We start from the raw sequence: 12,981 nt of genomic DNA, 5'->3' as shown, positions 1-12,981 counted from the left end.
CCGCATTGCCGCGTATCGAACCTTAGGGATAAGGTCGGATAGTCGTCCAGATACGTTGCTAAATTAGGAAGTTTTCCTAATTTTGAATATTTAAAAATATTGCGGATATATCGAACATTATCCTAAGATATCTAAATATCCACATGATATTCACGAAATATTCAAACACCCATATTAGGAAATTAAATATTCTGAAAATCTCGGATAATGTTGAATTACCTAATTTGCAGATAATTCCCAAATTCAAATCGACTCGGGATCGAGTTTACGGATCGGGATCGGACTCGGACAACGGGCGACGCGGCGTCGGCGCGGCGGCTCAAGGTGGCATCCGGCACGTTGGTACAGTTCACGAACTTGCTGGATCGTGTGGACTTTCAGTTCGGTGGGGGTGTTCGGTGGCTTGCGTGACTCGGCGGTGATGTCCGATGGTGGCTCACGATGTGGTGTCTCGGCCAAAGCTCGCGGTGGCACGGCGGTGCAGCAGTGCTTGGGAGTTCTCCGTAAAACTGTGAACGTCGGGCTCGTGGCGCATCTGGACAGCAGCTTCGTGGCTATGGCACGCCAAAGTGGCTGGAGTTGCTGGAATGTCGTGATGGGGGCTTTGACTTTCGGCAACGAAGTATGCAAGTTTTGCTCGGTGAAGGAGCGGAAACCGAGAGAGGAAGTCTTCGCTTGTGGCCTTCGTTGACCTGCAGGAAAAGACTCGATTCTTCCCCCCCGCTCTCTCTTCTCAATTGTGACTGTGTCTTCTCTATTGTCAAGAAGCCACCCACTGATCACGATTTTTTTTCTCTCCGTAAGGTGCTCTCTCGGAATTGTGTTCTGAAAATTATGAGTCCCCCCTAAAATCCTGACCTAATGATGTATATATAACACTAATCTAGGTCAATTAGATGGGCTCTCTAGTCCTAATGGGCTTAGGCTTGGGCTTATATTTTAATTTAATTTAAATGGGCTGAATTAATTAAGGATAATGGGCTGAATTAAGCTCAAATTAAAACAACCGAGCCCGTTTGACTTGTAATTCCCGGCCCTTGCATTCCAAGCGAGCCGAGTCCCATTCGATGAAATTTAAGCTCGTTCGTCACCGCCGGTCCGATGCAAAATGCAATTAATCTAAAATGAATTTAAACTATATGTTATGCAACCTAGATATTTTTGTTTAGGGGTTAAAAATTTAATCCCTAATTTTCTATACAAATTACGACTAAATGATACGCCAAAATTTAGGTGTCAACAATCAAGTTCAACAAGTGGAGGAAATGAACAAATTTTCTGTCATTACTTGGAATTTTGAAGACATTTCGGTCCACTGCACAGACCAAAAATATCGAAAAGTCGACTAATCGGGATACTACTCCTCCTCTGCCATAGACAAGGAGACGTAGGAAAATGGCCACTGTATCCATATGTCCATTGGTCATGATTTTTGTTTTCATTTTAATTTCTGGGAATCTTCATTTTAGAAAGTGTAGAGGTCTCTTCCGGATCCCATTTTCAATTTTTAATGCCGCGAACCTAGACAGCAATCTTTCAGGGTACATACCTTCTCTTAGAAATCTACATAGCCGTCAATGATTCTCGATTCGCTCCTTTCAAATCAGAAGTGGGGTTTCTCATGACTTGAGCTTCCTTTTCTCTGTAACAAATGCCTCTAGCTTAAAAGAGTTGAATGTCATGGAAAATAGACTGGGTGAGTGAGCAAGAATGCTTTAATCGGTGAGATCCCGAGAGCACTGGGAATATTGTGAACTTAGAAAAGTTGCATGTGGATGTCAACAATCTTTCAAGTACAATCCCATTTGACTTAAAAAATTTGCAAAACGTTACGTATTTGAATCTCTCAAACCACAATCTGTCCGGGGTAATTCCATCTTTTATGCAAATTCTAAGCAAATTGATTTATCTGTATCTTGAGGGAAATCACTTGCGAGGGCGCATTCCTCTGCATCTAGATAAATGCCAAAGATTGATGCCGCTTGATCTCTCTAGTAACAATCTCAGTAATTTCATAATCCCGGTAGTCACATGTCTCTTCTATTTGAACTATCCCCTAACCATCTGATCGGGGTCCTTGCCGCGGACATAGGAGAGATGAAGAGCTTAAGTTATATGGATATGTAAGGAAACATGTTAGATGGTGAGATACCAAGCAGTCTGGGAAAAAGGCGATGTACTGGTAAAATTAATATTGAAGGAATTTCCAAGGGTCCATTCCTCGATCCATTAGTCGATTAAGAGGCATCAAAGTACTTGATCTTTCTCGCAATAATTGGTCTGGTGAGATTTCACGGTTCTTGGAAACATTTGATTTGGAACTTGCGACTTTTCTTTTAACAAATTTGAAGGTGCCCTACCAACTGAAGGAGTTTTAAAGAATGCCAAGTACCGCATTTGTCAGTGGAAACAAGAGGCTCTGTGGAGGAATTCCTTTATTTCATCTCCCTAAGTGCATCTCTAGAAAGTCCAAGGGCATGGGGCTAGTCCGTAAACTGATATTTTCCATCTCTATCGCTTTTGGGCTTCTGGGAATAGCTCTTCTTGATTTTTTGTACTCATGTAGGTTGAAGAAGAAAAGAAAAGAGCCTATTTCAAGCTCCATGGGCGGTGCATGGCAGAATCTATCTTACGGAATTCTCCTTAAAGCGACTAATGGATCTTCTTCAACTCATTGGATTGGTATCGGTAATTTTGGGTCTGTTTACAAGGGTATACTCGAGAATGGAATGGTGGTTGTTGTCAAAGTGCTGAATTTAACTCACCGTGATGCAATCAAGAGTTTCATGGCCGAATGCGACGCTCTAAAGCATATTAGACACCGAAAACTTTTGAAAATACTGACAGTATTGCTCCGGCATTGATTATAACGGTAATGAGTTTAAGGCTTTGGTCAACCCGTTCAAGGTCAATCGCAGCCTTGAAGAGTGGTTGCGCAGCTATCAAGAACCAATCGAAGCAGATGGGCCTTCAAAAACTTTGAGCCTCCTCAGTAGGATAAAGATTGCAATTGACATTGCTGTTGCATTGAATTGTCTTCACAACCACTATCGCAGCCAAATAATTCATTGGGATCTAAAGCCAAGCAATGTTCTCTTAGATGATGGACATCTCGGTGATTCTGGATTGCCCAAAATCGTTCTTGAAAACACACCTGACACCAGCTCAAAGATAAGCTCAGCTGGTCTATGAGGAACGGTTGGTTATGCTACTCCAGATAAAACCCCCCGTCCTTCACAAAAAATGGGGAAAATTTCATTTTGGTACCCAAAGTGGGGCCTTTTTCTCAATTTGGTACCCAAAGTGGACATAGTCCCAAATTGGTATCCAAAGTGCCCATTCAGTCTCAATTTGGTACCCAAAGTGCCAATTCAGTCTCAATTTAGTACCCAAAATGGAAATAGTCCCAAATTGATACCCAAAGTGCCCATTTAGTCTCAATTTGGTACCCAAAGTGCCCATTCAGTCTCAATTTGGTACCTGAGTTCGCCGGCCGGTCAAATGCTCGCCGGCCGGCAAGAAATTTATTGTTCCGGCTACCGGAACAGTATTTTTTTTACTTTTTTTTTATTTTTTTTCCCTTTTTCTGTTTTTTTTCTTTTCCTTTTCCTTTTCCTTTTCTTTTTTGTTTCCCTCCGCCGGCCACAGCCATGGCCGGCGGAGGTCGCCGGCGTCGGCCCTCACCGGCGTCGGGCGAGGGCGGCCCTCGCCTAGGCTGGCGAGGGTCGCCCTCACCAGCGTCGGGCGAGGCCACCCTCGCTTGGGTCGGCCCTCGCCGACGCGGGACGAGGGCGACCTCGCCGGCCCGGGCGAGGGCCGCCCGTCCCCGGCACGGCGCCGGCGAGGGTGACCCTCGCCAGATCCGGCGAGGGCAACCCTCGCCCTCGCCGGATCTGGGTAGGGTCGGCCCTCGCCCGCCCAGGCGAGGGTGGCCTCGCCCGACGCAGCGAGGGCCGCCCTCGCCCAACGCCGGAGAGGGTGACCCTCGCCGGAGCTCCGTCGAGGGCGAGGGTCACCCTCGCCGGCGTCGGCGAGGCCGGCCTCGCTCGTCTGGGCGAGGGCCGACCCAAGCGAGGGTGGCCCTCGCCCTCGCCCGACGCCGGCGAGGGCCGACGCCGGCGACCTCCACCGGCCATGGCTGTGGCCGGCGGAGGGAAGAAGGAAACAAAAAAGAAAAGGAAAAGGAAAAGAAAAAAAACAGAAAAAGGGAAAAAATAAAAATAAAAAGTAAAAATACTGTTCCGTGCGAGAAAAATTTCTTTGCCGGCCAAGAGCATTTGACCGGCCGCGAACTCAGTACCAAATTGAGACTGAATGGGCACTTTGGGTACCAAATTGAGACTAAATGGGCACTTTGGGTATCAATTTGGGACTATGTTCACTTTGGGTACCAAATTGAGACTGAATGGGCACTTTGGGTACCAAATTGAGACTGAATGGGCACTTTGGGTACCAATTTGGGACTATGTCCACTTTGGGTACCAAATTGAGAAAAAGGCCTCACTTTGGGTACCAAAATGAAATTTTCCCCAAAAAATGAAACGTATCCTCTCAAAAGAATCTTACACTCATAATGATAGAGTGGACACCATTTTCTTTTAGCTCAATCGTTTACGGTTCTGTCATCACTATTTTGAAATTTTGAGTGACGTGCAATATGGCACGAGAAGTGTGGTTTCTAGAGAAGACGATGTCTTTAGTTATGGCATGCTCTTGTTAGAAACGTTCACCAGAATCAGTCCCACTGATGAGATCTTCAAAGAGAATATGTACCTCTGCAATTTTGTTGAGGAAACTTTGCCCGCACGAGTTCCAGAAATTACTGATCCCATTCTACTTCAGGAAAGAGAGCAGTGCAGGCCATAGCAGAGACAACACAGTTCAAGACTGGCTGGTAATGGTCTCTGGAATTGGAATTGCCTGCTCAGTTGGAGTACCCAGAGAGATAATAAGCATCAGAGAAGCTGGAACTCAACTATATGTTTGATTTGGGACAGACTCCATGCAGCTGGTTTACAAGGATAGGTAATATGCAAAAGCAATGTCTTCTCTAAAAGTTAAAACATTGGCAGCTGATTTACAAGGATAGTTAATATGCAAAAGCAATGACTTCTCTAAAAGTTAAAACCTTGGCAGACCGAAACGAACGACTTAAAGCATAGTCGAGCAAAACAGGAGTGTGCCTGTACACTCAAGCACAGGGACTGAAATAAATTCCTTTTCAGTCTAGACAGGAAAAGGCAATACGTATTCCCAGATATACATGGGAGGAAGAAATTCAATTTTCTAGTAATGTGAAGATAGAGGTAAAGGCTTCAACATTCAGAACCAAATGCACTGAAGACCACATGAAGAAATTATCACCATCACAGGCCATTGAAACAGCTCACTAAGAACCTCATATGTTACATTTTACACGTACCTCCGCACTTGCACTAAAACAGTCATGCTTATATAGGGCTTTATAGTTTACTAAAAAAAATTTGGCTCCTAACCAAATTCCCCCAATTTGTACTTCAATTTACATTTTTTCCCAGGTTTCAAGAATTGAGGGATACCTGGTTTCTGCATTTTATACAGCCGTTATTCCCCTCTGCAGGATGCCGGAGGAGTGCATTGATAGGAGTAATGTCGCGGAGCTGCTACGTCCGCAGCAAAAGAAGCTATTGACCTTGGAGCTCCAACAGATCCGAAGCTTATTAGCAAAGTATAGTCGAACTCATATGGAAGGAACTCCTGGTCCTCTTTCAGCCATAATTAGACAACACTATGTTTTGCTTCTCGAATGAGAATGAATTCGCGCATGTTTATTGCCGATTGACCACGATTTGGTTTCCAGTCCAACTCAGCGAAACGTGCGTGTTATGAAGATGATGAATAAGGCTGCTCAAAATAGACTACCATATGTACTCGCGATACATATAACTATCGGATAGAGGTCTTTTTTAAGACGCAAGTCGTCAGCTTCCATTCTGCATCAGAATAGGAGACCAAACTGCTTGAACTACTACTCTTGTAGATCTGTTTAGCACAAACCCAGAAATGTCGTGTCATTACATAGATCAGACCCTGGACAGCACTTGATACTGATGAACAAATGAACATGAACCATCCACCAAATCGAAAGACATCAGGCCATACCTCACAAATCACTAAAAACAACCATTCCCAATGTACAAGTACCAGATTAACGCAAGTTATAGCGAAATTGATCTCGCTCGCACAAAGCTCCACTGCCCGTTGCGGTCGCAATCGACGATCGGGCGATAGAAGTAACAGTTTTTCAAGGCACAAGCATCTGACGGAAACGGGGGAAATTACCAAAATTAACCTCGATCGCCCGCCCTCATCGCTTGCTGTCGTAGTCGACGATCTCGGAATCGGTGACGGACCGCGAGTGCTGGACGATGGACCGCCCGATCGAGTTGATCCAGTCCTCCTTCTCCTTCTCGGAGTCGGCGATGAAGTACATGGTGTCGCTCCGGGTGGACAGCTCGAAGGCGTACTGCTTGTTGAGGATGTCCTCCGCCCCCTTCACGGTGAGGCAGGAGGCCACGGGGACGACGCCGCGGGGGCGGGAGGCGCGGGTGACGCCGGAGTCCTTGAACCAGAAGAGCCTGCCCTGCTTGAGGACGAACCAGCGCCGGCGCCACGTCTTGATGTACTCCCCTTGCTTCATGAGCCAACCCGCGCGCTCCGGCTCGGACCAGAACTCGACGCCGTCGTAGTCGGCCTCGGGCTTCGCCGCGAAGCCCGTCGCGGCCCGCCACAGGCTCGCCATCGGGAGAGCTCGGGGGACTGATCGGGTCGGATCTGGTCGGGGGAATGAGTCGTCTTCTTGGTTTAGGCCGCTGAATGAAATGCCGTGGGATTGACGCAAGACATATTAAATAATTAAATTCTTTGCCGTTCTTTTTTTTTTTTTTTTTTTTTCTGCGGGCATCTTCCTTTTAAGCGTTGACTGTTAATTTTTCTCGTGATGATCAGTATCGTCGATCTCGATCACCCTCGCACTCCATTTAAAATAGGAACAGAAGAAGAATGTTTCCTTATTGCGCAGATGTTGAATTGCCAAACTACTACATCAAAGTCCGATCTAAGCTCCGCCTATGTCCGGAGGCCAAACAAGCAAACACCGGCACTGCGATTTTTCTTCGGGAAGATCATGTCATTTGTTGACGAAGGCGGATTCGGCCAAGTCGATGGCCCGGGCGAGGCCGGCGGCTTTGTTCTGGCACTCCTGGTGCTCGTCGTCGGGGTGACTGTCGGCGACGATGCCGGCGCCGGCTTGGAGGTAAGCAATCCATTCCCTCCTCTTGTTGGCATCCTTGTACGAATACATGGTGTCGTAACGCATTCCTGTCGGGAACACGATCGTCCTGAGAGCAAGTGCGATGTCCATGTCTCCCAAAAAGGAGATGCCCCCGAATCCGCCGCTGTATGGCCCGCGCCGTGTTACCTCCAACTGATCGATCAGTTCCATTGCCTTCACCTACATCAGGGAAGCTATGTTTGATCAGAACAGGGAGAGAGAGAGAGAGAGAGAGAGAGAGTTCTCTTCACAACCTTGGGTGCTCCACTGACAGTTCCAACAGGTAACGCAGATTGTAAGGCATCCCAACAAGTGAGCTGATCATCTAATTCACCTGTCACCTGCAATATCAAAATGTTGTGCTGTTTAAAGGGGCACCTATAGTTTTGCTATCACTATGCAGATGATATGACTGGATAAACCAACAAGGTAGGCTAAGAATGGTACAGAATTGTTAACGCTCGAAAACTGTCATTATGACTTGCTCAAGTAAGTCATACTAATTCAACGTGGCAAATTTAGAAACAAATATTCTTGGTGATCGTACACCAGATTCAAGTGCTGCAGTGTTGAAAGATCGAGAACACTAAGGAAATCAGAAAAGTTTCATGATTGACAGCTCAACTTCCAACATTGACATGCTGAGCAATTTACAAAGCAGAACTAGTGGACCATAAGCCTGCATGTCTTGAATAAGCATTTATCCTTTTGCATAATAATTATGACCGTAAATGTTTTGGAGTCGGCAAGCTGAGATTTGTGTATTCATGCTTGTTTCCTTGGATTCAAGAAACAAAGAATACATAGATCGACAGACTTACTATGGGTAGCATGCACCGTCATTTTAGAAGGTTGTGACAATTGTATCAAGCTGAGGGCATATGCCATGAAGGATATGCTACTCTGGTCAAGACATATTAGGACACAAGCACGAGTTCCACTCAATTCCAAAGGTCTAGATTCTCCGTGATAATGAATGCATTGCCTCATAATGATGCACGGCTATTTCCATCATCATCTACTTGCATAGTCCCTTTTTGAGTGTTCTGGATAACACGCTCAAGCATAACTGTGGATACTCACCGTGGAGCTGATATGCATTACATGAGAGTACCGTTCCACATCCATTAGCCTTTCCACCTTCACTGAACCATATTTTGAAACCTGCGCCAGGAAAACAGAAAAAGAAAACCGGGCATCAGATGAACATTATCTATTTGGGCTAAAAGAATTGGAAACTGATGCTGCAAACGTTTTCTAGCCTGAAATTTGTAGGAACTACATTGTGCCTATATTAGCCAAAAAATGCCTTTAACCTAAGGGAAAGGAGTGATCTCCTAGCGAAATTAAAATGGAACAGAAGTCCTTATTCCCACAAATAAACTAACTACATACGCACATGAGTGTGAGTTCAATTTTTTTTATTTTTTTTTGGGGGGCGCGGGCGCCATTTATAAAAGAATTCCGAAGAGTGAGAACACATTAACGGTACTGGTATAAGGAGAAAATGTTGACAAAGACCATGCCAATTGACGTTGACATATTACCATCCACCAGTAGATTCATATATCCGGTTTTCTCTTGTCAACCTCACAGAGAATGGAAAAACTGGAAGAAAATTGGAACATGCAGAACAATAGGTTGAGCAAGTAAAATGGTTCTGCCAATTCAGTAACAGTGTCCAACCAAAAAACGAAATTCAGTAACAGTGAGAACACAAGTCTCCACATAATTATAGTACTAGTAGCGCCGCATCTCAGATATAAGTACGGACCTTGCCAACGTCATTTCGGCCCAAATCAACCAGCATGATGTGTTCTGCCCGTTGCTTTGCATCATTTAGCAGCTGGACTTTTAAGATCTCATCTTCTTCAGGCGTCTTTCCTCTTCTCACAGTTCCAGCTAAGGGGCGATTCACAACCTTCTTCTGCACATTTCCATAAAAAGTTTCCACATAAGAACAAAATATACCCTTAAAACTAAGATCAAAGGAAGAGTAGATTCAATAAGTCTATGCCAAAAAAGGCAGGAAAATATTGCAGGACCAGTCAAAAATCAAACCATCTTAATTGGCGATCCCAAATGAAACTAAAAGGACTTCACCTGTTTTACGCGAGTAAGAATTTCAGGACTTGAGGCAACCATAATACACCCTCTAGCCTGGTATAAAAAAAACAGTAAATCAACCACAGACAATTAGGAAAGCAGAATGGAGACTAACTGTAGATGAAATAATTTACCGGAAACACGCACTTGCAAATACGTCATATATGGACTTGGATTCACAACTCTCAGTGCCCTGTACACTTCGAATGGGTCCGCAAATGTGCGGCGTTCAAAACGTTGACTTAGTACAATTTGGAAAATATCTCCAGCTAGAATGTGTTCTTTTGCCTGGAGCACTGCCTCCTTATATGCTTCGCTAGTCATGTTTGACTTGTTTAAAGCAGGACCGAAATGGTTAGTGTTTAAATCCACAGAACCTGGAGATAGCCTAGGCCTGACATTTGACAATCATATTAAAAGATGCTGATTTTCATGAAAACCACCAGGTTGGTATAAACAGGGTAAAGTGACTTACGGGGTGATATCCTGAACTCTGCTCACCAACAACTCCAAACGTCTCATGCCATCATTGTAAGCATTCTCAACTGAAGAGTGTTGATCAAGCCGAACCCAGTGAATTGCATATGCTTTCTAAGATAAACAAAATTAGAGCCCTTGTCACACTGAAAGTACACTGAGAAACATTCAAGAGACTACGTTATTTCTAGCATAACGGAACCTAATTGGGAACTGGAAGTAACAATTCCTTTACTGCCCAGTTGGATACAATAAGGCAACAGGAAAAAGAAACTCGATGTTTGCGACTTAGTGACTACTTGTCTTTCTTCTTTATGGCCTTTCTAAGAAGCATGCATCCACTATTTCACTTCCTTCCCAATTAATCACGGATCACTAAGGAATAAGCTAGTACTTGAACTCTAAATTCTAAATTAGTCGAAGGAAAGAACCATTGAGTCATGAGTAGTGAAATGTTTGCGGCAATCAAAAGTCTGATGAACAGGATGGACTAGTACACCAAAGCAACAGTTGCATTATGTCAAAGCATCATTTCAGCACTATGAAATTTTGTGCTTCTTAAGAAGTATTTCACTTTTCGACCAAAAAAAAAAAAAAGAAGTATTTCACCGTAATGAACAGCCAACTGAAGTAAGAGACAAATTTAATGATACCTTCTCTACATGATCAAACACAATGACATCATCATAGAGGCCCAGGTGAATGTCAGCTAAGTTTCTATCATCTTGTGGCGCCGAGGAGAATGCCAGCTTTTTCTTCTCCACGTAGCGAACAGTATCATACGAAAAATAACCAACCCAGCCACCTAACATGGATCACCTCAATCAGCACAAATTCAAGCAAATTACGTAATTAGATACGGATATCATCATGAAATATGATGATCACAAATCACGCCAATATGCTTCACTACGGCTCAAACACGATACTATTCGCCCGTTTTAAGTAAAACCGAGCTTAAAGCGAGCAGAGCGGTTTTCACTGTGCCATATTCAATGCTGTAGTGATGTCATCTTACCACAAAATGCATCCGGAAGGTCATCAATGAGTTGAGGTTTCCATGTTTCAGAGATTCTCCTGGGAATCGTCATTGGATCATCTACCAACTCCTCGGTGAGATGCCCCCTTTCATGGTCGACAATGGTTACCTTATTTTCTTTAGCAACAATTTCGATCGCTGGCTGGGCTCCAACAACGCTATACCGTCCCTAATTAAATAACAGATGAACAGTGGTCAACAGGGACTGTGTTGTAACACGGACATGTTCAAGGAAAGATGTGCAATGAACTGCTCTTACCACAGTTGAACTCCGAAAGCCAGGCTCAACCGACTCGTAGAGAAAGCTCGGCGCCTCCCGATCATCTTCCTTAACCAAACACCTATACGCAATGACCGGAGTAAGCTGGTCCGAGAAGATGCACCGATGAAGAGGAATAAGATTTCCGTCTTTGGAAGCTTCCTTAAACTTCACCGCATCATCAGCTGGAGAATCCAACCACAAGAAAAATCTCAAGATAGATGCCAATTAACTTCTGCTCTACTAGGACTCAGAAGATTACACAAATTCAAAACGCAGGCATCAATTCTAGTCCGCTCAACCTATGTAGTTTCGAACATTCACTCGTAACTCAATCAAGACAGCTACAACATCAAAAAGGAGCTAGCTCTAACGACAAATGCCGATGTCGAAGTTCATAGCAAATGCATGTTCGCCGAATGTGGATAATCACATCCATCCAGCATATCCGGGATATCGTTCCTCCGCTACGGGATCAACTCGCCGGTCAGTCCTAATCAGAGCAGAACGAATCGTCCAAACCCGCGAAACTTCATCTCGATTCCTCCCCTCAAGCATCGAAACGAAAACCGAAAGCAAATGGCGAAGGACCGTAATAACGTCACCTAACGGAGGACTCGAAATAGACAGGCACTTGAACGTGCGGAAGCCCGGCGTCGAGCACGAGCCCCAGCCGCGGCCGCGCGCGCCGGGGGCCGGCGCCGGGGACAGCCGGCGGCTCGCCGGGACCAGGCTCCGGGAGTACGCTAGGGTTTGCATTGCGGTGCGGGGAGCGGGGGGCGCCGGTAGCCGGGGTCCGGTGGGCGGCGGTCGCCGGTTCCGAGCTTTTTTCCGGTCGCTGCTCGGGAGAGAGAGAGAGTCAGAGAGAGACAGAGAGAGGGTGGTCCGAGCTGCAGAGAGTGTACGAGTGATGGACAACAAATGGCGCGCTTATGAAGACAACTGAATGGCTGAGGCAGACCGCCTTTAAATGGAAAATGAACTGCCCTTTTTTACTTTTCGCCTTATGAGTTTTCCTCATTTTACCCTTTTTGGTAATAATTAAGTTGATGTCTTTGGGCAGATAGCTTAGAATTTAGGAAAGTATCCGATCTTTCCATTTAATATCATTGCCCCTGATCCCATCTTCTAAGTATGTACCGATCTCGTAATGTTCACCAACCTCCCTTAATTGGAGAAGGTTATCGGTGTTTCAGCCTCGTATGAAATCTACATCTTAAATTACATGCGCAGTTAAACTCAGTACCATTATGGAATTTTATGGAGAAAAGTGTCAAAAAAAGTCATAAACCTTTGCATTTGTGTCAATTTAGTCTTAAACCTTTTTTTGGTGCCAATTCAATCCTAAACCTTTTACATTTGTTCCAATTCAGTCCTAAACCTTTTGCATTGATGTCAATTCAGTCCTTCCGGTTAATAGCTATTCAAGTGTTGAAGGACTGAATCGGCACCAATGCAAAAGGTTTATGACTGAATTGGCACCAAAAAAAGGTTTAAGACTAAATTGGCACCAATGTAAAAGGTTTAGGACTGAATTGACACCAATGTAAAAGATTTAGGACTGAATTGGCACAAAAAAAGCTTTATGACTGAATTGGCACAAATGCAAAAGGTTTAGAACTGAATTGGCACAAAAAAAAGTTTAAAACTAAATTGGCAGCAATGCAAAAAGTTTATGACTTTTTTACACTTTTTCCAAATTTTATGTCTTAGAGGGCGATCCGTCACCGTACTGGATGGACTAACCATCGCGCGATCATCATTTAACATGTTGCCCAGTCATGTCGG

General features: G+C 44.6%; 2 protein-coding genes across 2 annotated transcripts; both read right to left on the bottom strand.

The window, feature by feature from the left end:
* Positions 1-5,996: 5,996 nt before the first annotated feature.
* Positions 5,997-6,869, bottom strand: LOC115667714 (pleckstrin homology domain-containing protein 1). The gene has a single exon (XM_030589268.2). It carries the CDS (start codon positions 6,779-6,781, stop codon positions 6,347-6,349), a length of 435 nt encoding a protein of 144 aa, XP_030445128.1. The 5' UTR covers positions 6,782-6,869; the 3' UTR covers positions 5,997-6,346.
* A 149-nt stretch (positions 6,870-7,018) lies between these two features.
* On the bottom strand, positions 7,019-12,081 carry LOC115668526 (anthranilate synthase alpha subunit 1, chloroplastic-like). Its single transcript, XM_056308311.1, has 11 exons — positions 11,799-12,081; positions 11,194-11,378; positions 10,914-11,103; positions 10,549-10,700; positions 9,894-10,009; positions 9,566-9,812; positions 9,416-9,472; positions 9,087-9,239; positions 8,396-8,476; positions 7,567-7,653; positions 7,019-7,492 (listed from the first exon to the last, which is right to left on the bottom strand). The coding sequence occupies exons 1-11, from the start codon at positions 11,950-11,952 to the stop codon at positions 7,169-7,171; spliced, it is 1,746 nt and encodes a 581-aa protein (XP_056164286.1). The 5' UTR covers positions 11,953-12,081; the 3' UTR covers positions 7,019-7,168.
* Between the last annotated feature and the right edge of the window lie 900 nt (positions 12,082-12,981).

Source organism: Syzygium oleosum, unplaced genomic scaffold (assembly GCF_021117445.2).
Source record: "Syzygium oleosum isolate NSW1041296 unplaced genomic scaffold, Sole_v2.1 Sole_v2.02, whole genome shotgun sequence".
NCBI lineage: Eukaryota > Viridiplantae > Streptophyta > Magnoliopsida > Myrtales > Myrtaceae > Syzygium > Syzygium oleosum.
The sequence above is the reverse complement of the archived record's forward strand: the minus strand, read 5'-3'. Positions and strand labels throughout refer to the sequence as shown.

Coding starts and splice junctions, on each gene's coding strand:
- LOC115667714 (XM_030589268.2), bottom strand. CDS start 6,781: ATGGCGAGCCTGTGGCGGGCCGCGACGGGCTTCGCGGCGAAGCCCGAG.
- LOC115668526 (XM_056308311.1), bottom strand. CDS start 11,952: ATGCAAACCCTAGCGTACTCCCGGAGCCTGGTCCCGGCGAGCCGCCGG. Junction 10,010..10,548: donor TGTTTGATCATGTAGAGAAG/GTATCATTAAAT, acceptor TGTTTATCTTAG/AAAGCATATGCAATTCACTG. Junction 7,654..8,395: donor TAATGCATATCAGCTCCACG/GTGAGTATCCAC, acceptor TTGATATTGCAG/GTGACAGGTGAATTAGATGA.